Source organism: Cottoperca gobio, chromosome 6, assembly GCF_900634415.1.
Source record: "Cottoperca gobio chromosome 6, fCotGob3.1, whole genome shotgun sequence".
NCBI lineage: Eukaryota > Metazoa > Chordata > Actinopteri > Perciformes > Bovichtidae > Cottoperca > Cottoperca gobio.
Window position 1 is genome coordinate 25,365,147 of NC_041360.1, and position 25,472 is coordinate 25,390,618.

At 43.0% G+C, this 25,472-nt stretch overlaps 3 protein-coding genes across 9 annotated transcripts in view; all 3 read right to left on the reverse strand.

The window, feature by feature from the left end:
* Positions 1–8,167: 8,167 nt before the first annotated feature.
* LOC115009235 (high choriolytic enzyme 1-like) lies at positions 8,168–13,823 on the reverse strand. Its single transcript, XM_029433104.1, has 8 exons — positions 13,749–13,823; positions 13,388–13,433; positions 12,237–12,389; positions 11,924–12,041; positions 10,975–11,153; positions 10,327–10,408; positions 8,343–8,495; positions 8,168–8,254 (listed from the first exon to the last, which is right to left on the reverse strand). The coding sequence occupies exons 1-8, from the start codon at positions 13,821–13,823 to the stop codon at positions 8,251–8,253; spliced, it is 810 nt and encodes a 269-aa protein (XP_029288964.1). The 3' UTR covers positions 8,168–8,250.
* Positions 13,824–14,843: 1,020 nt separating this feature from the next.
* On the reverse strand, positions 14,844–22,206 carry gtse1 (G-2 and S-phase expressed 1). Its single transcript, XM_029433051.1, is given in 13 exon segments — positions 14,844–15,162; positions 16,459–16,575; positions 16,757–16,985; positions 17,115–17,333; positions 18,007–18,061; positions 18,443–18,799; positions 18,885–19,020; positions 19,162–19,323; positions 20,106–20,732; positions 20,734–20,809; positions 21,583–21,640; positions 21,726–21,795; positions 22,065–22,206. Coding segments are annotated over 12 exon segments (2,148 nt in total). The 5' UTR covers positions 21,748–21,795; positions 22,065–22,206; the 3' UTR covers positions 14,844–15,072.
* A 1,576-nt stretch (positions 22,207–23,782) lies between these two features.
* atp2b1b (ATPase plasma membrane Ca2+ transporting 1b) overlaps positions 23,783–25,472 on the reverse strand; it is a 29,056-nt gene continuing 27,366 nt past the window's right edge. For 5 of the 7 annotated variants that reach the window (XM_029433039.1, XM_029433042.1, XM_029433037.1 and 2 more), the window contains one exon: positions 23,783–24,798. In XM_029433039.1, coding sequence (XP_029288899.1) covers positions 24,427–24,798 — 372 coding nt within the window. In that variant the 3' untranslated portion in view covers positions 23,783–24,426. The remainder of the gene's footprint in view (positions 24,799–25,472) is intronic. The other 2 variants (XM_029433040.1, XM_029433041.1) reach the window with 1 other exon arrangement.

Consider the following 25,472-nt stretch of genomic DNA (forward strand, 5'->3'; position numbering starts at 1 on the left):
GCAGCACAAACACTGAGAGAAAGTTAGCTCAGTGTCTGTGTGCAGCTTTGGATAAGAGCAGTTTCTGCAAACACAACAATGATCGGAGGTATAAATAAACTGTTGCAGCTGATAAGACTGTTTCACCTTGATGCCAGATGTTCCCATAGTGCTGTTTCCCAAAAGTGTCTGGAGCGGGCCAAGTCATTTATTGATTTTACATTTAATTAAACAAGTATTGGTAACACATTTAATTATTAGAAATGTTCAAATTAATAAATCTAATATTATTCTGTGTTTGGATTAAGAATGAAACTACTTCAACATTTTTAAAGAATACATTTTATTAGTTATTACTCCATTTGCTATATTTCCTGTTATTTATTCCACTTTTACAGTTTCCATTAAGTTTAAATTAAATTAAGTTTATTTTTAATTTATTTTTTAAATAGTGTGATCTGATGCATCTTGTTTGTGATTGTGCATCCTAAAAACAGATTTAGAATAAATAACTATAAACAATATCCACATAAATTACTTTAAATTATTCAAAATTATTTTAAAATGATTTAAAATGATTTTAAAATTATTTAAAATAATTGTATATATATTATATATACAGTATATAATATATATATATATATATATATATATATATATATTATATACTGTATATATATTATATATACAGTATATAATATATATATATATATAATATATATATAATATATATTATATACTGTATATATATTATATACTGTACATATAATATAATAAAATATCAGTCATAGGGACCTTTTTTCTTTTGATACTTTTTGCTGGTAATACATCTGTACTTAACTAGGATTTTATTTTACTTGTAGTATTTTCACATTGAGGTATTGGTACTTTTAATTAAGAAAACAAGGCCCAGAATGCACTTCACTTTCATGTCAACAAATAACCTGCAGCAAGACACAAACAGCGTCTTGTTATAAAGCATCAACTGCACCTGAAAAACACTCCATACAAGGATGTTTAGGGCGGGGAGGTAAGACTTTGAGTGGAAACAGAATTTAGAGCCTGATAAGAATATTTCACCTTGATGCCACATGGCATATGTCACATGGCATTTTCCCAAAACAAGAGGCTTTTTAAATCTTCTTTGGTTTGGACAGGGAGCATGCGTTTCACATTTTACTGAAGCAGTAGATTCATATTATAATATAATTCTTTATCAATTTAATTTTGTTTAATTTAAAATAATCTGTAGTCAATGTTCATGCTGCCAAGAAAATGATGAGTTGGGATCATATATTTGTAAATCTGACTCTGAAAGCCACCGGCTCAAAAATACTGCGTTATTCAGAATGAGATATGCGTCACATCAAACTCCTATGAAAAATACATTTGTTTGGTGTGAACTTGCTTGTTGACCAAGTTTCAGTAGCTAACAGAACACAACTCAAACTGTTTCCCAAGGTAAAGCTGCCATTTTTCAATTTCAAACATTTCGGTGTACATTTTCTTATATATATATATATATGTATATATATATATATGTATATGTATATATATATATATGTATATGTATATATATATATATATGTATATATATATTTGTGTATATATATATGTGTGTGTGTGTGGAGGGACCATTTTGAACATAAACAAATGGAATAGAATCCATGATGACATCATCAACATAAATTAGAATGTTGGGAGTCTATCCAGATTCCTAAGTTCCATCCGGACACAGATTTCACTCAGAAACAAACAAAACACAGGAGAAGATGACCTAGATCCAGCATGAGAAAATAAGAATATGAATTGAGCTTAATGTAGGAAGCTAAGAAGACACTGGAAAGATTACAGTCTTCATACACAGCCCAGCTAGACAACCAGAGTGCAGCCCTTAAAAAGGCAGAAGATCTCCTGAAGACTGAGCGCCTCTGGTATCAGCAGGAGAGAACAACCATCCAGGAGGAGACCGATAAATCAAGAGCTTCCTGTCTGCCTCAACTGGATGAAGAGAAAGAGTAGTCAGATCTCGGTTGCTCTGAAGGAGGCTGAGCAGCAGCTGAAGATCAGACATCTCCAGTGGCTGGAGGAGAAGTCTTCCCTCCTTCAGGCTGCTTTGGACTTTCTAAAGCCTTAAGGACCTTCTGTCGGCTGAAGGAGGGAATACTTCTCCTGCAGCCATTCCTGCTCCTTCTCCTGCAGATTCTGCTTTAGACCTTCTGTAAACTGAAGGAAGGAAGACTTCTCCTCCTGTCACTTCTGCTCCTTCTCCTGCAGATTCTGCTTTAGACATCAGGCCACAGAAAGTCTAAAGCCGAATCAGCAGGAGAAGGAGCAGGAGTGGCTGAAGTCTTCAATCCATCAGGCCACAGAAAGTCTTAAGCAGGGAAGACACTTTCTGTGGCCTGATGGAGGAAATACTTCTCCTTCAGCCACTCCTGCTCCTTCTCCTATAAATTCTGCTTAAAATGTTCAGTGTCCTGAAGGAGGGTTGACTTCTTCTGCCTCTTATGCTCCTTCTCCTGCAGATTCTGCTTTAGACTTTCTGTAAACTGAAGGAGGGAAGACTTCTCCTCCTGCCACTTCTGCCACTTCTGCTCCGTCTCCTGCAGATTCTGCTTTAGACATCAGGCCACAGAAAGTCCAAAGCCGAATCTGCAGGAGAAGGAGCAGGAGTGACTGGAGGAGAAGTCTTCCTTCCATCAGGCCACAGAAAGTCTTCAGCAGGGAAGACACTTTTTGTGGCATGATGGAGGAAAAACTTATCCTCCAGCCACTCCTGCTCCTTCTCCTATAGATTCTGCTTAAAATGTTCAGTGTCCTGAAGAAGGGTTGACTTCTCCTGCTGCGAGGGATGAGGAACGACGAGGGATGAGGAATGACTAGGGATGAGGAATGACGAGGGATTAGAACGCACGCACGCAAGCCGGACAAGGGATGAGGAACGACGAGGGACATCGAGGGTAGAGGAACGACGAGGGATTAGAACGCACGCACGCACGCACGCCGGACAAGGGATGAGGAGCGACGAGGGATAAGGAACGACGAGGGATTGGAACGCACGCACGTACGCCGGACAAGGGGTGAGGAATGACAAGGGACGGCGAGGGATGAGGAACGACGAGGGATGAGGAACGACGAGGGATTAAACGCACGCAGGCCGGACAAGGGATGAGGAACGACAAGGGACGGCGAGGGATGAGGAACAACAGAGGATGGGGAATGACGAGGGATTAGGAACGACGAGGGAGGAGTACGCACACACGCACACACGCACTCGCACGCGCACGCATGCCGGACAATGGTTGAGGAATGACGAGGGACGCGAGGGATGAGGAATAACGAGGGATTAGAACGCACGCACGCCGGACAAGGGATGAGGAGCAACGAGGGATGAGGAACGACGAGGGATTAGGAACGATGAGGGATTAGAACGCACGCACGCCGGACAATGGTTGAGGATCGACGACGGATGAGGAACGACGAGGGATTAGGAACTACGAGGGATGAGGAACTACGAGGGATGAGGAACTACGAGGGATGAGGAACGACGCATGCCCGCACGCACCCTGGACAAGGGATGAGGGACGGTGAGGGATGATGAAAAGCGAGGGATGTGGACTGGCAAGGGATGAGGAATGACGAGGGACGCGAGGGATGAGGAATAACGAGGGATTAGAACGCACGCACGCCGGACAAGGGATGACGAACGACTAGGGACGGCGAGGGATGAGGACCGACGAGGGATGAGGAACAAGGAGGGATGAGGAACGACGAGGGATGAGGAACGACGAGGGATGAGGAACCATGAGGGATTAGAACACACGCACGCAAGCCAGACAAGGGATGAGGAATGACGAGGGACTTCGAGGGATGAGGAACGACGAGGGATGAGGAATAACGAGGGATTAGAACGCACGCACGCCGGACAAGGGATGACGAACGACTAGGGACGGCGAGGGATGAGGACCGACGAGGGATGAGGAACAAGGAGGGATGAGGAACGACGAGGGATGAGGAACGACGAGGGATGAGGAACCATGAGGGATTAGAACACACGCACGCAAGCCAGACAAGGGATGAGGAATGACGAGGGACTTCGAGTGATGAGGAACGACGAGGGATTAGAACGCACGCACGACGGACAAGGGATGAGGAACGACGAGGGATGGCGAGGGATGATGAAAAGCGAGGGATGTGAACTGGCAAGGGATGAGGAACGACGAGGGATGGTGAGGGATGAGGAACGACGAGAGATGAGGAACGACGAGGGATGAGGAACGACGAGAGATGAGGAACGACGAGGGATGAGGAACGACGAGGGATGAGGAACGACGAGGGATTAGAAAGCACGTACGCCGGACAAGGGATGAGGAACGACGATGGACGGCGAGGGATGAGGAACGATGAGGGATGAGGAACGACGAGGGATTAGAACGCACGCACACATGCCGGAAAAGGGATGAGGAACGACGAGGGACACACGCACGAATGCCGGACAATGGTTGAGGAATGACGAGGGACGGCGAGAGATGAGGAACGACGAGGGATGAGGAACGGCGAGGGATGAGGAACGACGAGGGATTAGAAAGCACGCACGCCGGACAAGGGATGAGGAACGACGATGGACGGCGAGGGATGAGGAACGACGAGGGATGAGGAACGACGAGGGATTAGAACGCACGCACACATGCCGGACAAGGGATGAGGAACGACGAGGGACATCGAGGGATGAGGAACGACGAGAGATGAGGAACGACGAGGGATTAGAACGCACGCACGCCGGACAAGGGATGAGGAACGACAAGGGACGGCGAGGGATGAGGAACGACGAGGAATGAGGAACGACGAAGGATGGGGAATGACGAGGGATTATGAACAACGAGGGAGGAGTACGCACACACGCACGCACGCACGCACGCATGCCGGACAATGGTTGAGGAATGACGAGGGACGGCGAGGGATGAGGAACGACAAGGGATGAGGAACGGCGAGGGATGAGGAACGACGAGGGATGAGGAACAACGAGGGATTAGAAAGCACGCACGCCGGACAAGGGATGAGGAACGACGATGGACGGCGAGGGATGAGGAACGACGAGGGATGAGGAACGACGAGGGATTAGAACGCACGCACACACGCCGGACAAGGGATGAGGAACGACAAGGGACGGCGAGGGATGAGGAACGACGAGGAATGAGGAACGACGAAGGATGGGGAATGACGAGGGATTTTTAAAAACAACGAGGGAGGAGTACGCACACACGCACGCACGCATGCCGGACAATGGTTGAGGAATGACGAGGGACGGCGAGGGATGAGGAACGACGAGGGATGAGGAACGGCGAGGGATGAGGAACGACGAGGGATGAGGAACAACGAGGGATTAGAAAGCACGCACGCCGGACAAGGGATGAGGAACGACGATGGACGGCGAGGGATGAGGAACGACGAGGGATGAGGAACGACGAGGGATTAGAACGCATGCACGCCGGACAAGGGATGAGGAACGACAAGGGACGGCGAGGGATGAGGAACGACGAGGAATGAGGAACGACGAAGGATGGGGAATGACGAGGGATTATGAACAACGAGGGAGGAGTACGCACACACGCACGCACGCACGCACGCACGCACGCACGCACGCATGCACGCATGCCGGACAATGGTTGAGGAATGACGAGGGACGGCGAGGGATGAGGAACGACAAGGGATGAGGAACGGCGAGGGATGAGGAACGACGAGGGATGAGGAACAACGAGGGATTAGAAAGCACGCACGCCGGACAAGGGATGAGGAACGACGATGGACGGCGAGGGATGAGGAACGACGAGGGATTAGAACGCACGAACACACGCCGGACAAGGGATGAGGAACGACAAGGGACGGCGAGGGATGAGGAACGACGAGGAATGAGGAACGACGAAGGATGGGGAATGACGAGGGATTATGAACAACGAGGGAGGGGTACGCACACACGCACGCACGCATGCCGGACAATGGTTGAGGAATGACGAGGGACGGCGAGGGATGAGGAACGACAAGGGATGAGGAACGGCGAGGGATGAGGAACGACGAGGGATGAGGAACAACGAGGGATTAGAAAGCATGCACGCCGGACAAGGGATGAGGAACGACGATGGACGGCGAGGGATGAGGAACGACGAGGGATGAGGAACGACGAGGGATGAGGAACGACGAGGGATTAGAACGCACGCACACACGCCGGACAAGGGATGAGGAACGACAAGGGACGGCGAGGGATGAGGAACGACGAGGAATGAGGAACGACGAAGGATGGGGACTGACGAGGGATTATGAACAACGAGGGAGGAGTACGCACACACGCACGCACGCACGCATGCCGGATAATGGTTGAGGAATGACGAGGGACGGCGAGGGATGAGGAACGACGAGGGATGAGGAACGGCGAGGGATGAGGAACGACGAGGGATGAGGAACAACGAGGGATTAGAAAGCACGCACGCCGGACAAGGGATGAGGAACGACGATGGACGGCGAGGGATGAGGAACGACGAGGGATGAGGAACGACGAGGGATTAGAACGCACGCACACATGCCGGACAAGGGATGAGGAACGACGAGGGACATCGAGGGATGAGGAACGACGAGAGATGAGGAACGACGAGGGATTAGAACGCACGCACGCCGGACAAGGGATGAGGAACGACAAGGGACGGCGAGGGATGAGGAACGACGAGGAATGAGGAACGACGAAGGATGGGGAATGACGAGGGATTATGAACAACGAGGGAGGAGTACGCACACACGCACGCACGCACGCATGCCGGACAATGGTTGAGGAATGACGAGGGACGGCGAGGGATGAGGAACGACAAGGGATGAGGAACGGCGAGGGATGAGGAACGACGAGGGATGAGGAACAACGAGGGATTAGAAAGCACGCACGCCGGACAAGGGATGAGGAACGACGATGGACGGCGAGGGATGAGGAACGACGAGGGATTAGAACGCACGCACGCCGGACAAGGGATGAGGAATGACAAGGGACGGCGAGGGATGAGGAACGACGAGGAATGAGGAACGACGAAGGATGGGGAATGACGAGGGATTATGAACGACGAGGGAGGAGTACGCACACACGCACACACGCATGCATGCATGCCGGACAATGGTTGAGGAATGACGAGGGATGGCCAGGGATGAGGAGCGACGAGGGATGAGGAACGGCGAGGGATGAGGAACGGCGAGGGATTAGAAAGCACGTACGCCGGACAAGGGATGAGGAACGACGATGGACGGCGAGGGATGAGGAACGATGAGGGATGAGGAACGACGAGGGATTAGAACGCACGCACACATGCCGGACATGGGATGAGGAACGACGAGGGACATTGGGGGATGAGGAACGGCGAGGGATTAGAAAGCACGTACGCCGGACAAGGGATGAGGAACGACGATGGACGGCGAGGGATGAGGAACGATGAGGGATGAGGAACGACGAGGGATTAGAACGCATGCACGCACGCCGGACAAGGGATGAGGAACGACGAGGGATGAGGGATGAGGAACGACGAGGGATTAGAACGCACGCACGCCGGACAAGGGATGAGGAACGACGAGGGATGAGGAACGACGAGGGATTAGAACGCACCCACGCACGCCGGACAAGGGATGAGGAACGATGAGGGATGAGGAACGACGAAAGATTGGAATGCACGAACAACGAGAGACGAGGACGCACACACGCACAATCAATCAACTTTCAATTTTTATCAATTTTTATATTGTATCTAGTCTATATCTCTTGCTTTTAGTTCATTTTAAATATAAAATTTTGCTGTTGGAGGATTAGTAAAGTAAGTTTTTCATTGTAAAGTATAACTGTCTGTTACCTGTGCATATGACAATAAATATCTTGAATCTTGAATCTAATATTCTACTACATTACGTTCCCAGAAAGACACAAAGTATTCAAAATCAGCTCCAGCTTTACCAGTTGAAATATTAATAATATATAAAGTAATAACAACATAATATATATTTTTCTGAAATGGGACAATCTGCATAATATGTACTTTTACTTTTAATACTTAATATGTTTTTGCCATTACAAATGTATACATGTTTTCATCACAAACTTCAGGAGTAAACTGTGGATTCAGGAACATTTAGTAAAGTACAAACTGCAAACAACACTTCAACGAACATGATTGAAGGTTTATTCTTGATACAATATCTTAGATTGTGTTGTGCTGGCGTGATGATCTCAGGGTTGTTCTCATCTCATCACCTGTTGAAAAAAGGAAAAACACATTTATTTCATGGCTCACTCGAAACCTTAAATTAGATGTACACAAGGAGCAGTTCCAGATACAAACCCAGTGTGTGTTTTCTGACTGTACAAGCGGCATTTGTACAGCTTGTTCAGTCTGCTGATGTCATTCCTGCTCATCTGATTGGCCGTGCCGAATTCAACGTTGGCGTTGGGGATTGGCACCATGGTGGGCTTATTGTTCCCGGAGAAGGCATACCTGGAATTATTCAGAGCACAGATGTTTAAATATATTTCGGTTTGTATATAAAAAAAAATTATATATATATATAAAATGTTTTAATGGTTATGTATAACCATAAAAATAATAATATATATATATAAATATATATATATTATTTAAAAGAAATTCATGGTTATATATAACCATAAAAAAATATATATTATTAAAGAGATGTTCATGGTTATATATGACAATTAAAAATGATAATAATATATATAATAATATATATTATTTAAAAAAAAAGGTTCTATATAACCATAAAATAATTAAAATATAACTTGATCTTAGACATTATTGAGCTATAGTATATCGTATATAGTCTATAGCATCTAGTATATAGCATATAGTATATCGTATAGAGTATATAGTCTATAGTATATAGTATATAGTCTATAGTATATAGTCTATAGCATCTAGTATATAGCATATAGTATATCGTATATAGTCTATAGTATATCGTATATAGTCTATAGTATATAGTATAGTATATAGTATATAGTCTATAGTATATCGTATATAGTCTATAGCATCTAGTATATAGTATATAGTCTATAGTATATAGTCTATGGTATATAGTATATAGTATATAGTATATAGTCTAGAGTCTATAGTATATAGTATATAGTATATAGTATATAGTCTATGGTATATAGTATATAGTATATAGTCTATATAGTATATAGTATATAGTATATAGTCTATAGTATATAGTATATAGTATATAGTATATAGTCTAGAGTCTATAGTATATAGTATATAGTATATAGTATATAGTCTATAGTATATAGTATATAGTATATAGTATATAGTCTATAGTATATAGTATATAGTATATAGTCTAGAGTCTATAGTATATAGTATATAGTATATAGTCTATGGTATATAGTATATAGTATATAGTATATAGTCTATAGTATGTAGTATATAGTATATAGTCTATAGTATATAGTATATAGTATATAGTCTATGGTATATAGTATATAGTCTATAGTATATAGTATATAGTATATAGTATATAGTCTATTGTATATAGTATATAGTATATAGTATATAGTCTATGGTATATAGTATATAGTATATAGTATATAGTCTATAGTATATCGTATATAGTCTATAGCATCTAGTATATAGTCTATAGTATATAGTATATAGTATATAGTATATAGTCTATGGTATATAGTATATAGTATATAGTATATAGTATATAGTCTATGATATATAGTATATAGTATATAGTATTGTATATATACTTTTTTAAATTATTTGTATCTGGGTAGGTTGGAAAATATTGTGGCGCTCAAACCCATCGGCCGCCACAGAGCCGCCGCCTGTTTATTCATTCGGTTGCTGTTATAACTTTATTTTGCAGCTTTAGTAATAAATAAAATGTAAAATAATTTATAAACAGATTCTGGAATTTTTAGCATTTTGTTATTTTTGTTGTTTGTCTGTTTGGTTTGCTGTATTTCTATACAACTCTGCAAAATCAATAAACAGATGTTAAAAAAAATATGATATATATTATATTATATATATATTATAAAAATGAAGGCACAAGTTAAAGGCGTAGTTCACCCAAAAACAAAATAAATTGTAAATAGTACTCACCTCCCTAGGTTTTCTATCAAATAGCGTAAATAAAGGCAGAGCGCACGAAAAATGAACTTTTTTAAACTCTCCTTAACGCCATTTGACCATAAAGAACCTACAAGTACTGTATACAATTCATATTGCTTTTCTGCCCTTTTTCTTTAAATGATTATAAAATCCACCATTGAGTTTATGAATGAATAGTAGCCGTAGCGACCTGTGGTACTGCATGACGGAGTTGTAGTCGTAGGGCGTGTTCAGGTTCAGAGTGTTGATCTTGTCGAAGGCGTACGCCCAACCTGAGAGGACACAAATCACCACAAGGGTCAGAAAAGACAGAAAATGTTTAGATTTCTTTACTTTTGATCAGTCGTCAATTCCTCAAGAACTTAGTTTTGTGGTATGATTTGGGTAAAATGTTAAAGGGCTGATTTAAAATGTAATTTTGAATGTTATCGGCTGTTAAATGGCCGTTATCAGTAGTTATCTGCTTTATAGATGTAGAAGAGGCCGGCTGCACAAACTAGGTTTTATCATCTATTCACACCTGAAAGTCAAAGTGAAACTCCTCCTGGCCACTAGGGGTCAGTATCGTCTTCCTTCTTTCGGTGATCAACCGTGTGACTAGATGATAAAACCTACTAGTAGGTGTAGCAGTTCCTCCTGACCCACATCTATGAGACTGATCTGTCCCGTTAGCGACAGAGCTGAGCTAACAAGCTAACATTTTAATTATTATTTTCTTCGTTGTGTACTGTTTAAGTCTTTGCATCCATCACGTTGAGTTGCAGGAACTAAAATTGGGTATTAGTGCAACGTTGTGATGAGGTTAATGTTAACGGTGCGTGGAGGCTAAAGGACCAACCGGACTGGATGTTCTCCCACAGGATCCGGATGTGCTGGTCCCGGTCGGAGCGGCACTGCTCGTGGTTGAAGCCGAGGGCGTGGAGCAGCTCGTGCTGGACGGTGCTGTGGTAGAGGCAGCCCTGGCGGTCCAGAGACACCGTCTGGGAATAACCCCGACGCCCGACGTAGGAGTAACAGCTGCATTCATACAATTAAATAAAGAAATATTAAGATTTAAGTGACTGTAAAAGTTATTTTATTTTTTATGGCAGTTAAAGTTTCCTTCTTGGTTTTATATTTGGACTTTTCCATCTCAATGTACCAAAAGTCTGATGTTGTTTATATATTTAAGACATATTACTTTTTTTTTTTAAATGTAAGATATTTAAGAATCTGAAGTTTCTCTTTATTTATTAAAATAAAACAGGAGATATTTGAAGCAACACTTGTGCATACAAAGTAGTTACACTCACGATGTAAACATCTGTAATTGGGATGGAAATAATTTAGTCTTGTTTAGAAATGAGTCTATGAGTTTAAAAGATTCAGTTTCAGGTCTAAAAATAACAACTAAAAATGATTCAAACACAGAAATTTATTTTAAATTCTTGTTGAGATACAAAAGTATTCAAAAGGAACATTTTATATAAATAATGCAAAAACATCCAGAATATTTCCATTTTTACATAAATGTGGTTTGAGATAAAGCAGATTAAGAGATTTAAAGACATTTTTAAATCAACATTTAATCTGTGATAAATTATATTAGTTGATATCATCACCTTTCTGCACAATACTACCACTGTTACCACATTTTCACAGTAAGTTATCATATTTTATATTTGCTCTTATTTTATATTTTAATTTCTCTTCCTGTGTTCGTGCAAATTCCAGCAAATTCCACACACACACACACACACACACAACACACCACACACACACACACACAGACACACACACTTTGTTACCCATTGTCGGACTGGATGTTCAGGTAATCTCTCTGGTGGGAGCGTTCAACGAAGCGGATGCAGGAGACGTCGCCGAAGGACTTCAGCCCGCGCTCGATGATGGAGCGCTCGCGAGAAGCTGAGAGGACACACGAGAAGACGTTCATGTTCACGCTCACACATCTCTGCAGCCAAGGAACCCTCCAAATTAAAAAGACTTAATCAGATGTCAACTTTTTAAGTGAATATCAGTATAAAAGCTGCGATTGCATCAAATCTTTTGGTATAATAAAACTTAAACTTTAAAGTTTAACCAAACTTAAGAATCAGTTACCGTAATGTGAGGCGATGACGTAAGGAACGTAGACGTTCCCATCGGCAGATGTTGCCCACATGCAGCTGCTGGAGGTGCAGGGATCAGCGTTTCTCTCACTTTCATTGTCATAAGCGATGTCGTCAATGATGAAGGGCTCTGCCTCCGTGTGCACTGCAGACAGACAGACAGACAGACAGGCAGTCATTAAGACAGACAGACAGACAGACAGACAGACAGACAGAGAGACAGACAGACAGACAGACAGACAGACAGACAGACAGACAGACAGACAGACAGAGAGACAGACAGACAGACAGACAGTGTAATAGCAATTTAAATGTCTACTGTTTTAATTATATAAGTTTCCTATGTTAAACAAGCCAACTGCCATTTGATGCTAACATAGGAGTGCCAGTCAAATCAAACCAGGGCCAACTGCCATTTCATGTTAATACAAGACAGACGCATCCTGATCAAACTGATAAACTAACAAAAGACAGGACACACCCAAATCCTGATCAAACTGTTTAACACACTGAGACAAAATATTGAGTGTATCACTCAATATTCTGTTTACATAACTATTACCTTACAAGCATCAAAGGGCAGTTTGGCTCGGCCCCATGTGGTTTTTCATCACCTCGTCTCCAAACCAAATTGTATAAAATGCCTATGTGTCTTCTTCCAACATGTGCCCTTCCATAGACTACGCTGTATTCTGTGAAACTGGTGCCATTTGCGGCCACAAATAAATGCACAAAGACAACTCTGTCTCTATCACCATGTATTTGATTTTATATACATCTCTCCAGAGTAAAGCAGGAAAACTTCCACAACAACAGATAGACAGACAGACAGACAGACAGACAGACAGACAGACAGACATTAAAAAAGACAGAAGTTGTTGCAGCAGCAGGTTCTCAGAAACAGAAGCACAGTAAATATATAAACACTATACATAGTTTATTCCATCACTGGTGTTTGTGTTCTGCTGTAATTATAATAATTATGCAGAACAATGTCTTATTTACTGCATAAATTAACTCTTATAATCTAAATCCTCTATTCTTCTCAGGCTGACTCGTTACATCTGTCCAGGGACTTTGGCACATTTAGAAATGTTTGTTAAAGTACACTGTGTCTGTGAAAAATTAAAGAAATACAATTACCAACATCCTTGTTGGCCCTCCACAGGAGCTCAGAGACAGACGGTTCCTGGATCAGGGAGAAGACATCAGTCATACCTTTACACATATAGTTATTATAGGATTGTTTGGTAGTAATAATAATAATAATAATAATAATAATAATAATAATAATAATAATAATAATAATAATACATTTAATTGAAAATTCTTTGTAGTAATGTAAGTGTGTAACTTTTAACATAAAGCAACACAACAAATATACATGTGACATGTGAAAATAAAAAAGCGAATGAATCAAATAATAACTAATAAATAACACATATAATCCCCGTTTCTTATTTATTTTTTAATGTTTACCCAGAGGTGTTAAAAATAAGCTGACCTTCTCTTCAGCCCAGCAGCAGTGAGAGAGCGCGAGGAGCGCGAGGAGGCTGAGCGCGCACTTGAAGAAAGCCATGTTAGTGGTGTTAACAGCTGGATCCCGCTGTTTATATCCCTCAGTACATCTGATAACACTTCACTGAATGATAAGATGCACGTCGCCTTGAAAACATGCTGCAGGTTCCCACCGTGACTAAAGCTCAACATAATCTGCTTGTGGAAGCAAAAAACAAACTTCCTGCGAGACTGTCACAGCTGCTTCATGCTTATAGCTGCAGGCTTCATGCTGCATCAGCAATACAACATATTAATCTGTTTACTTAATTTATTAATGTGATCTCACGGCTACAAAGGTTATGTACAAACACAAACAGACCCTGCATACCCAGACGTAATGCTTCCCCTCCAACGATTCCAGACATTTTAGACAGATACTTTATTACTTCCGATGTTTTAAAAGACTGCAACACTCATTCATTAGGTGAAAGATTTCACTGGTGAAATACATTTTACAGATTCAAGTATACAGCACCAGGTGCCGAAAACTGGCTTATTATAATAATAATAATAATAATTGCACACTTGGCTACATGTGAGAGTACAGCTGGCACCAGCAGCTTTAGATATCACAAAGGTTTGGGAAAGTGCAGATGAGGCTCCAGACTCAGAGACACTAATTGATTGCTCCAGGATTAAGGAGGTCCAGAAAGAGAGCATGCATATAAAGTCTCTGCACGAGCTGTCTGCTGCACAATCCACTTTAAAATAATATAAACATACTTTATAAAGGTTTATCAGATCTGCTTTTGACCTCTGAACCCACTAGAAGCTTCTGGTAGTTAAAACAAAGACGCACTTTTTATTTAAATGTATTCTTCTTTTATAAAACACTTTGATGGTAGATTAGATTTATTTGCACATGTATACTTACTTTTATTATGTTTTAGCCTGACGAACAATTTTACATATTTTTAAACAATTTTACATATTTTTAAACAGTTTAATATTTTTTTAAGTTTGCTTCGATATCTTTATGAACAGTCGGGTTTCCATGTTGGTGAAGTGGCGACACAGGAGCAAAGGAGTTTGCAGTCGAGACATTAATTAACAACATTTATTCAGACATCAATAAGAGCAGCAAGACAGACAAACAAAAGTAAAGTCAGGTGCAGAAAACTTCAGCAACCGTTGAATATTTTCATCATTTAAAAACATGATATTCTGCTTCAGTAAAGACTTCACTGATAAAGACTTAGCGGAAATATAATTCTTAAGAGTCCAGTTGACGTGAGGTGCAGCTGTGCAGCTGTGCAGCAGGACGCGGATCAGAAGGAGAGGTTGATGAGCGGAGCGTTGTTCTCCTTCTTGTCTTCTGGACTCCACCTGATGAGCGGAGAGCTCAGGTCGATCAGCTGCTGAAACATCACAATATCATACAGAGGAAAAGAGCTTTTACTTACAAGACATATTTTAAGATACAACAATAATTAGTTTTTCTTTACACAACAATAATTTAATTAACTCGTTTTACTCCTACACACGAGGCTTCCGACTTAATTTAGTTTATTTCTGTGTGAAATATTATATATTTTCAACTTATACAACACAAATAACATTTAATTAAGTTATTGAAATAATAACAAAGCAAATTACCGTAATTTTCGGACTATAAACCGCACCTGACTATAAGCCGCAGATGCTAAATTGACTAATTTGTACATATATAAGCCGCACTGGGCTATAAGCCGCAGACGCTAAATTGACTGATGTGACTGTAGCCGGTCTGTAGCTGACACCACGATCGACTCTGCGTTGTGTTGTGTAGAACCAGGAAATAACGATGGAGAACTTCTGCCTGTTCAATCAGCATTTATTGTCTCTGACCGTTGGTGTTTTCCTTAATTTGTCCATAAATTACCGTTGAAACAGAAGAAACACATGGAAGTCATCATCATACGGTAACTCCACAGTCGGGGTTTTTGGACATGCACCCCTCTCTTCAGCGTATCCTTCTTTCCGTCTCCCGAAAAAGTGGCGCGAACCCCCAGAAAGTGCCGGTTTCAGGAGTATCAACATAAAAGCATATTTAACAAAATAAGACTCCTCGAAAAATTTTTCCATAATGAGGGTGTCTCACACACTGCCTCGCTCTCGTAATGTCCGTCTGTCTCTCGTAGCACTCGCTACTTTTGCGCGCTCTTTCCCTGCATCCGGTGGACTGTAACCTGTAAAATCCATAGATTTAGGAATTCCCCTAGTGGCCGTTAGCTGTAAAAATCCATAGATAAGCCGCACCGTTATATAAGCCGCAGGGTCGCAAAATGGGGAAAAAGTCGCGGCTTATAGTCCGGAAATTACGGTAAAGATTAAATATATGCATCTTATACTTAAAAAGGTCCCGAACAAAAAGTTATATCTTATTTTTTAAATCTACTACGTGTATTACACATTTTAATTTATTTTTCAAAACTATTCCACAAATAACAGATAATTTAATTTAATTACTTTGTTATAATCATTTAATTTACACATTATTATTCCCCTTAAAACTAAATCATCTTTAATGTGTATATTAAGAAAAAGTATTAATTTAAGGGCTTTAGTTTGAAGCAGGCCGTTATAAATGTTGTTGTATAATAAACGGACCTGTAAAGTTTATTTAAACACATGTGAGTTTGTGGATGCAAACATGCAGACGCAGGCGTCACTACCTGAGTTGTGGTGCAGGGCTTGCAGGTGCTCCGGATCAGGACGGGGGTGTTGGACAGGTCGATGAGCAGTTTCTCGTGAGGATGCAGAGTCGGAGCTGGAAGATCCAGCAGCAGAACCTGCAGAGAAGCGAGAGGTGAAGATCTGCGAGCTGCTCGGGTCATAGAAACCGTTCTTGATCCTCAGACGGGAAATGACAGAAATACGTAAAGATAGGTGATAACCAAAATGACTTCAGATTTTACAGCGAGTATGTATATATGAGTGTGTGTGTGTGTGTGTGTGTGTGTGACCTCTGACCTCCTGTGTCTTGCTGTTGCTCTCCTCTTTAGTTTCCAGTTCGATCAGGTTCCTGCTGGGCTCTGATTCGCTCTGACTCGGTGCTGCAGGATCAGTGCTCTCTGATTGGTCAGGCTGTTGCGGGCTAGTGGGCGGGGCAGCAGGGGGCTCCTCCTCCTCCTCCAGACAGAAGGGCTGGATGTTGGGGGCATCAACAGGCTCGGCCTCCTGTGTGTCTGCGGGGACGGGGCTACAGAAACAACAACGCATAAATAAACAGCCGAGTTAGACATCTGCATGGGTTGTCGTGGTGATGTGCAGCAGTGGGACTCCCCAAAGCAGCTTTCCTATTGGTCGATAACAGTTTAAAGCAACGCACCTGCAGCTTCTTCCTCTCTTGGCCGAGGTGGGGGCGGTGTCAGAGGTGGCTGGAGGTCTGCTGGCCCGGGTCTGGTTGGTGGGTGTGGCGACGGGGATGGAGGACATCCTGCGCTTCACTGGGGTGGGGAGGGCCGAGGGACGCAGCGCCTTCGCCTGCAGCGGCCTGCAGCTGCCAGCAGAGGGCGTCAGAGGGCCGCCAGCAGGCATCTGAGAGAGACTGCAGGAGACGAAGGTGATGATATCAAACTACTTCAGACTCAGAGCGACAGGACAGGTGGTGCAGCTGTTAGAGGAATATTTTAATTATGACTCCGTGATAAAGTGTTGAGAGCAGACGATTCATTATTTAGTTTCTTTACACTTGATGTCGTTATATTTTATCACGTCTTCACTCGAAAAGATAAATTAAAAACTCCTCAAACAATTTCCTCAATTTGAATAAAGTAGTAACTAGTTGTTCTTTTATTAAATCAACTTTAATTACTGATTGGAGAACCGAACTAATGCAGATAAAAAACGGTTTACGGGATCTACTTTAACAGTGTTAGAGCCGAGAGGGATAGAATTAGATTTGTGTTATTGTAACTGTCACTCATGGGGCTACACCGGACCTGTTAATGCAGGTGCGTTCCTCCCTTAGCGTGCAGCCAGCCGAAGAGCAAACTCTTTTTTGACCTCAGTTAAAATGTTGTTTTTGAAAGCCTGTGCACGAGCACACGCACACTAATGACCACGTGCTCACTCGACGCCACAAACAATGTTCTGCTCCATTTGTGGCGCATGTTTAGACATGTTATAGTCAGCAAATCCGAGGATTTCCGTACACATGAGTGATATAAATGTTCAGCCGACACACATTCAGTGACGTGGTGCAGTGTGACGACATCTACCTTTCAGCGCTGCTCACTGAAGTCAGCGTCTTTGGCTTCAACATCTTTGAGACGTCTGGAAGAGAAACACAAAGACAGAGTGAGAGACAGAAACAGGAAGGAGACTCAAATACACAAACTGAAGACTTGATTTCATTTCAACCACAAGATTTAAATGAAAACGGGTCGGTTCTGAAGGTGAGGAGCAGAATCTGCATCCTGAACTCACTAATAAACTTTGTCTTTGTTTACTTCAGTGATGATCTGAGCAGGTAATACAGAAGTCATTGTGTTTTGAGGAGGGAATGGAAATATCTACCGGCCTCTACACCTGCAGCAAAATGTTTAAACAGCCGAACATCAAGTGTCATTTAGCAGCTCTGCGGCCCCCGACAAGAATCTGCAGCCAAGTTTGTAAATATTCTCAACGTAGATGTCACAGCACCGTGTGTCTTACCGTCTCCTTGGCGGACTCCTCTGAATCCTCCGCTGGGGGTCGGGGCCTCGGGTTTGGATTTAGTCTTCAATCCGCTGAGAGGTCGGGCGGGGAAGGAGGCGGCTTTCTCCAAAACCCTCCTGGAGGGCGTCACCTGTACAGTTGTGACTTCCGCCTTCTTCAGCGGCGTAGACCTAGTAGTTTTAACACGCTCCACCTCGGACAGCTTCCTGGCCTGTACGGACAGCGAGCGGCGGCCAGCGTTGGAGGACGCCGGCTCTGCCGTGGTGTAGATGGAGCGTTGCGGCCTGCTGTGATTGGCTGTTCTGCTGATGGGGGCGGGGCCAGTGGAGGCACTCAGACTCTGGTTCAGTTTACCTGAGAGGAGACGCAACACATGTAATGCTGCATGTTCTGAATGGATGATGAGAGCCGGAGCAGTGAGCAGTTACAAAATACGGACCTTTAGCAGGGGATAGAGATATGCTGGAGTTGAAGCTGGACATTGAGGACGAGGACGAGGACGTGTTATTCCTGTCCGTCACCCTCCTCCTCTGAAGGGGCGGGGCTTTCACACCGGACAGGTTCCTCACAGCACTCTGACGGAGGAAAAGATTATCAGTTACTTCCATACGGTGTCAGAATGTTTCTAATAAATAAACAATATCAGAATCAGCTTTAATGAAGTACAGTACGTGTACACACTCCAGGTTTGATTCAGTGTTGAAGAGGGGTGTTACCTTAGTGGGCGGGACCAGCATGCGTTTTCCCAGAAGGCTGGAGTTGATGGAGGAGTCGCTGACGTCAGACGCCACACTGGCTGAATCAGAGAGCAGATCCTCACATGACCCCGCCCTGCTGGAGGGGTGAGAGGACGGACTCCGCCTCCAACCCCCCATCGTCTGAGACACAACAAAAAGAGACGACGTCGACATAAATTCCTGGTTTCTCCACTGGTTGCCTGACAACTCCTTGCAGCCAAGAAATAGTAAACATATAAATCCCTTGTTCCCCTTTGACGCAGCCTCAGAGAGGTTTCCATCATCGTGTCGAACAAGAAATCATTTCTCAACACCGACTCTCAGCAGGCAAGTTGAGAAGAAACGCGCACAACGAGACAATCAGGAAGTAAAGATAATGTTTCCACTGTTCTCCGCCTGCTCTGGGAGAGTTCTTGGAACTATATTTGGGCAACTAAATCAAAGCTCAGGAACTTTAGAGATATCACCCACTAATGTTCAGATAAGATGGATATAAAACCTACATCAACACATCTGTTCCCGTCTTCTGATTCAAAGTAAAACACAAGAACAACCTTGTGCCAAAGACTCACAGGTAGAGTTGTTGCCTCAGATACAATCTAAAATGTGGGATTGGGTGTCGTCGAGTACGCAAGTCTGTGCACCGATCCGATATCACGTTATCATATCATTCATCAGGACTTGGCTTGGGAACCGGAGGGTTGCTGGTTCAAGTCCCCGAACAGACCCAGTACAGCGTTTGGATTAGTACGTGCCCTTGAGCAAGGCACCAGACCCTCACACTGATCCTCCATTTCCACAGTTTTTCAGTTATGACTCTCAAACTAGATAAAGGAAAGTTATACGTCGGTTACAGGCCGACACCTATCAAGACAGTGAATAAATTTGCAAACTTAAGAGTAAAAAACAAACTTTTCTCCTACTTTGCTCGGTGGTTGCAGTACGGTTTTCTCCACTTTGCTCTTGCTGGCTAAACAGGAAGTTGTCGGGACAGCAGGTTTGCTCGGCAGCACGACGCCAACGCCCAGTGCGGCTTTTCCACGCAGCCCTGTCCTGGGCTTAGGCTTACCCCCGACTATGGGGCTGGAGGTGCCGAGTCTGGTGTTGGCAGCGGGTCGGGTGGATGAAGCTGGGTTGATGGAGGTGCGTCGAGTGGATAAAGCTGTGTTTGCAGGCCTGGTGGATGAAGCTGCGTTAGAGCTGCTTCCTCTCAGCAGGCGGTGCTGGACAGCGGGAGGCAGCTGCTTCATGGGACTGTCCTGCACACAGAAGGTCTGTCGTTTGATGGGGCTGAGTACACTGGCGGTCTGATCCAGCACACCCCGTTTGGCCTCGGCGTCCTGGACGAAGTCATCCCTGCAAGTTGTAGTGTCAGCGGTCGCGTTGCCGGTCTTGTCGTCTGCGCCGTGTGGCTGGCTCGGTTCTCTGCACTGCAGCTGGTCGGCCAGTCTGTGGGCTTCCTGATACAAAGACTCCAGCTGATCTTCACTCAGCGGACTCCAGCTCGTCCGCACGCCGCCACCACCGACGTCCTCAAGCCGAGACGCCACAGTTTACAGAGACACACCGCTCCCTATGGCTGACCGGACCCACGAACACCTCGTCGTCATCCTCATCACCTTTGGAGCTGCAGAGAGAGAATCACAGCTGAGAGATGCACACAAAGCTCAGACCTGCAAACCTTTCACATTTCTGTTTTTTAATAATATACTTGTTAACTCAAACAGACACCAGAACATATATGTATATACATAACTTCCTTGTTTATATATTTATTTTTCCTTATCAAATGTCCCTTTAGTGCTGCTTTTATATCCTTTTTTTATATTTAAATTTTTTACATCTGTTTATACATGTTCTGTGTGTGTAGCATGGAGGGGGCCACAACCAGTGGTGAAAGAAGTACTCAGACCCTGTACTCCATCAAATTAAGAGGACTGAATAAAAGTGCAGAAGTCTCGTCAGCAAAATGTAATTAAAGTACTAATTATACAGAAACATATTGTTCTGTTTTTTACCACTAATGGATATATGCAAGAGCATTTAGCTGTATACTACTGCGTAGATTAGGAGTAAAGTACTGCATCATATCATATTTTGAAATGTAAAAAGTAACTTCTACAACCAATACATTTCAGAGGGAGTGTTGTTTTTACTCCACTAATAACAAAGCTGAACCTTCAACCTTGAGGTTTGCATCTGCACAGTGAGTAGATCATATTATTACACATTTTGGTGGTATTGGAAATGTATTCAGAAGCAGCCGGTGAAAGGGCTTCACCTGGTGAAACCCTAAATGACAGTATTGGATTTGTGTGTAGAGAAAATGGTGCTTTGTTAAAATGTCTGTAAAGAAATGGAGAACAACTGGAAGTGAAGGAACTGTCACATGTTTCCTACCTGGCAGGTGACAGAGAAACATCGAAGTCAAACTTCTCATCACTCAGAAAGACCAGATCTGTTCAGAGACATGAATCAGTTAATAAAACACATGAACTGTTGTGAATAAATGAACGCTGGGGGGTCAGTTAGTGTTGAAGTACCGCTGTTAGCTCGACCGTCCATCCCGAAGTCGGTTCTTCTCCGTGGGGAGCAGGTTGATCCGGATCAGCCCTGCAGCGACACATTAAACTATAATCAACATTTTACTCTGACAAACAGCGAAGACAGTAAATCTAAACACGAACGTTACTCGTCATGCTAACTGTAACGTTAGCATGCTAACGTTACAGTTAGCATGCTAACTGTAACGTTAGCATGCGAGCCCGTTAGGTCACTCGCTAGCTAAATCAAATGTTGACTTTTAGCTTTAAACTGAGAATGTAAACATGACTTTAGGCTGACTGGAGTCACAGTTTAATTAAAGTAAAACAACTACAAACCTCAAGCTCCTCTGAACACTCAAAACAATTATTTTCTGCTCCGCATTCAAACGACGACACGAAAACACATAACCACACAAACGATTCAAATCTGCTGCGCTACTGGTCACGTGAGCCGGACGCAGTCAACCATTGGTTGAAAGTGTGTGACGCAATTGTTAGCACAATTGTGGGGATTGTAGTCCGTAGAGTATTTGTGTTTTATGAGTTCCCGTACATCCATGTTGCACTTATTGTATTACATTTTGTAAAGATTTTTAGAATTATATATTGCGCAAAACAACACATGCAGTTAGTTTTGAAGGTAACAATAATAATTTAAAAAAATTGAATGTAATATCATTAGGGACATTTCATATTCATAAAGCTACATTTCATAATTCAAACCCATCTTTTAAGTTGTTTTTAATTTTAAATTGAATGTTATTTTGAGTCTCTTGAATTTTCAACAAATAGGAAATGCATGTCAGTAGCTAAAACATTTTATTATTATTTGTTTAAACTTGTGATGTAGCTTTTTTTTAATAACACATATTAATTGAAATGATATGGCTATATCGTTTGTACATTTTTATAACACAATCCTGATAATAATAATAATGGAGGGATTTTACTTGTAACAGAGTATTTTATACTGGTATTACTACTTTTACTTAAGTTAAAGATCTGAGTACTTCTTCCACCACTGAATTATTATTGTCGTAGTCGTTGAAACGTCCTGCTTCTGCCGCTCCAAGAGTTAATAGTACAAATGTTCAAGAAACTAATAAATGTAACAACATCCACGTGTGTTCAGTCCTGATCACCTGTTCTCTTTACATGTAGTCAGAGTTGTTGAGCTGCAGGGAGGCTGATGGAGCTGAGCTCAGCGAGGAGAAGATCCCTGCAGAAGGAGATGGAGTTTAGATTGTAACTGTGAGCTGGACAACAAACATCTCACTGGTTGTACTGAGCATGAACTCACATGCTGCAGATTCTCCACCAGGGAAAGCTGTTGTTACCTGTCAGGCAGATCAATCTCATTCAGCATCAGTGAGGACCAGAGGTGGAATGTAAGTACATTTACTCAATACTCTACTTAAGTACAAATTGAAGGTATATGTACTTGAGTATTTACATTTCATGCACTTTTATACTCTTACTCTACTTCATCTCAGAGGCAAACATTGTACTTTTTACTTTTGTCTGACAGCTTTAGTTACTTTTCAGATTTCAGTTTTCATCTCCTTCCTGTCCAGTGTAAACCATGTATCTCCAGATGATTTGAAGTTTCCTTTATGAGAAGATTCTCCTCCTTCTTCAGATAAATAAAGTCTTTAAAAAGCCTCTTGGATCAGCTGGAAAATGCATCAAAGCTGAAAACAGGCTGTTTTTCTGAGGAACTCATGAAAAGTTGTCTTTTTAAACAGGACAGAGACAAAGACACAAACATGTGATGATTTTATAGAATATGATGCTTTGTGTACATTAAACTACCAACAGGATATAAAAGGAGTTAAAATGAGCACAGCGTAATGAATAAGGCAAAGCCTGAAACTTAAAGGATATATGTCATAAATTCATTGGAGCCTCAACAGTTTGATATGAAGAACAAAAAGAGGAATCATCAGTTTGTTTGTATTAAACCAAAACATTTCTTCTTCTGTCGGATGTGAAGCTGCGTCACAAACTTCCCACTCTGGTAGTTGTTGTTTTTTAAAATTTTAATAACTTTCGGTTTTTACATCTTATGAAACGACAACCTAAAACATTTTATACAAAAATGCTAGAATAAAATCCAATGTTAAACATTTACTTCAAACCTTTCTGTCTACAAACACACATCTTTGTAAGAATACCGCCCCCCCCCCCCATTCGCATTAAAGCTGACTGACGCTAAACATTTCAGTCACAGATTGTTAAAGTTAAACCTCGACACAAAACTAACCTGAACGGTCACCGTCGGCTCACGTCAGCTCGCTTGCTGACAAACCGAAACACTTCAGATTAAAACGAGCTCTGACTACGTCTGAACACCAACATCAATATTTACAGATCAGAAACTGATTATTGATCGATCACCTTACAAACACTCTTCTCCTAAACAACGACTGCAGAGTTCATGTCTATTAAAATAAAGAAGGAAACATCAGTCCGTGTGAAGCTGCACCGCCTGCTCAGTACACAACCACAAACACACCTGGGAACATTTCTGCTTCCTGGATTCTAAAAACCAGCAGGTGAACTCCTGTCGAGAACCAATGAGACGAGTCTGTTTTTAAAATGTTTTTCATTCTCTCAGAAGAACCACAACTCTCGCCGTAACAAACACAGTACGAACAGACATTCGTAACAGGAAGTGGTCCGGTCTGGGCGCGGGGCCTCAGAGTGACGTCTCCAGGCTGTGCAGGGGGCTCCCCGGACACGGCGGCAGCCCCGCTGAGTTGGACAAGATCAGGCCAGGCAGCGGAATCATGCGTTCCATAGCGTTGTTGTTCTGGTTGGGCGAGGACGGGAGAGGCGGCTGGGTGGACAGCCCGGTCAGTGGCGCCGGGAGGACGGTGGAGTTTCGTTTGGTAGGAGGCTCGTCGTCGCACTCGCACTCAGCCTCGTCGATCAGGGGGATCTGATGTATCGAGTCCTCGATGTGGAACTCCGGATGGCTCATGAAGCTGTGGATGGAGCTCCGAGACTCAGGTGTCTCCAGTCCTTCGTAAGGAGACACGCTGTCTCTGAAGGCGTTCACTACACGAATCTGAAAGACAAAGACAAACAGTCAGCGAAGGGTTTAAGGTGAACATTTCAACTAATACACATCACCATGAAACAGCTGATACTTAGTATACTGATACTTTTATTTTGTATTACACGTTTTTTTAAATGTCATGCTTCAATATGAAAATGAGGCATCATGTAATGCCAGTGGCGGGCCGTCAGGGCCAGCAAGGCCTTCTCTGCTGGCCTAATCATCATCAGAATATAAATTTAATTTTGATATATTTTTTCCACAAATATGTATTAAATTATTCCCCATAGTCTGTTCTCTTCATTTCAGTAGCTTTCCTCTTGGTTGCGCTGCTTCCAGCCTCAGATGGAGATGTGGAGGTCTGGCCTTTATGTTAGAGCTTTTATCCAATCATATTTCAGCCATAATGTGTTGCCAGGGTCCAAGAGATCTGCCCTGAGGCCTTCAGAAGCAACAGTGCGGGCGCCTGTCGCTTAAAGTGAACGGAGACAAAACTGTGGCGTTAACCAATCAGATGTCGAGTTGGCGACACCGGGGCCAGCTAGCAGGCGTACGATAACGTCAGCATGTCCACGTCTTTTGATTGGATACGCACTATTGAGAGGAAGAGCTAGCAAACTTTGAACGAGCTAGTTTGTGTTTTTTCAACCTACAATGGCTGAAGGAGGAGAAGATATCGATTT

Bases quoted from the DNA above. Each gene is read 5' to 3' on its own strand.
- LOC115009235 (XM_029433104.1), bottom strand. From the start codon at position 13,823: ATGGCTTTCTTCAAGTGCGCGCTCAGCCTCCTCGCGCTCCTCGCGCTC. The intron at 13,434-13,748 runs GTCAGCTTATTT...TCCCTGATCCAG, and splicing joins GCTGCTGGGCTGAAGAGAAG to GAACCGTCTGTCTCTGAGCT. The intron at 12,042-12,236 runs GTAACTGATTCT...GTGTCCTCTCAG, and splicing joins CGTCATCGCCTCACATTACG to CTTCTCGCGAGCGCTCCATC.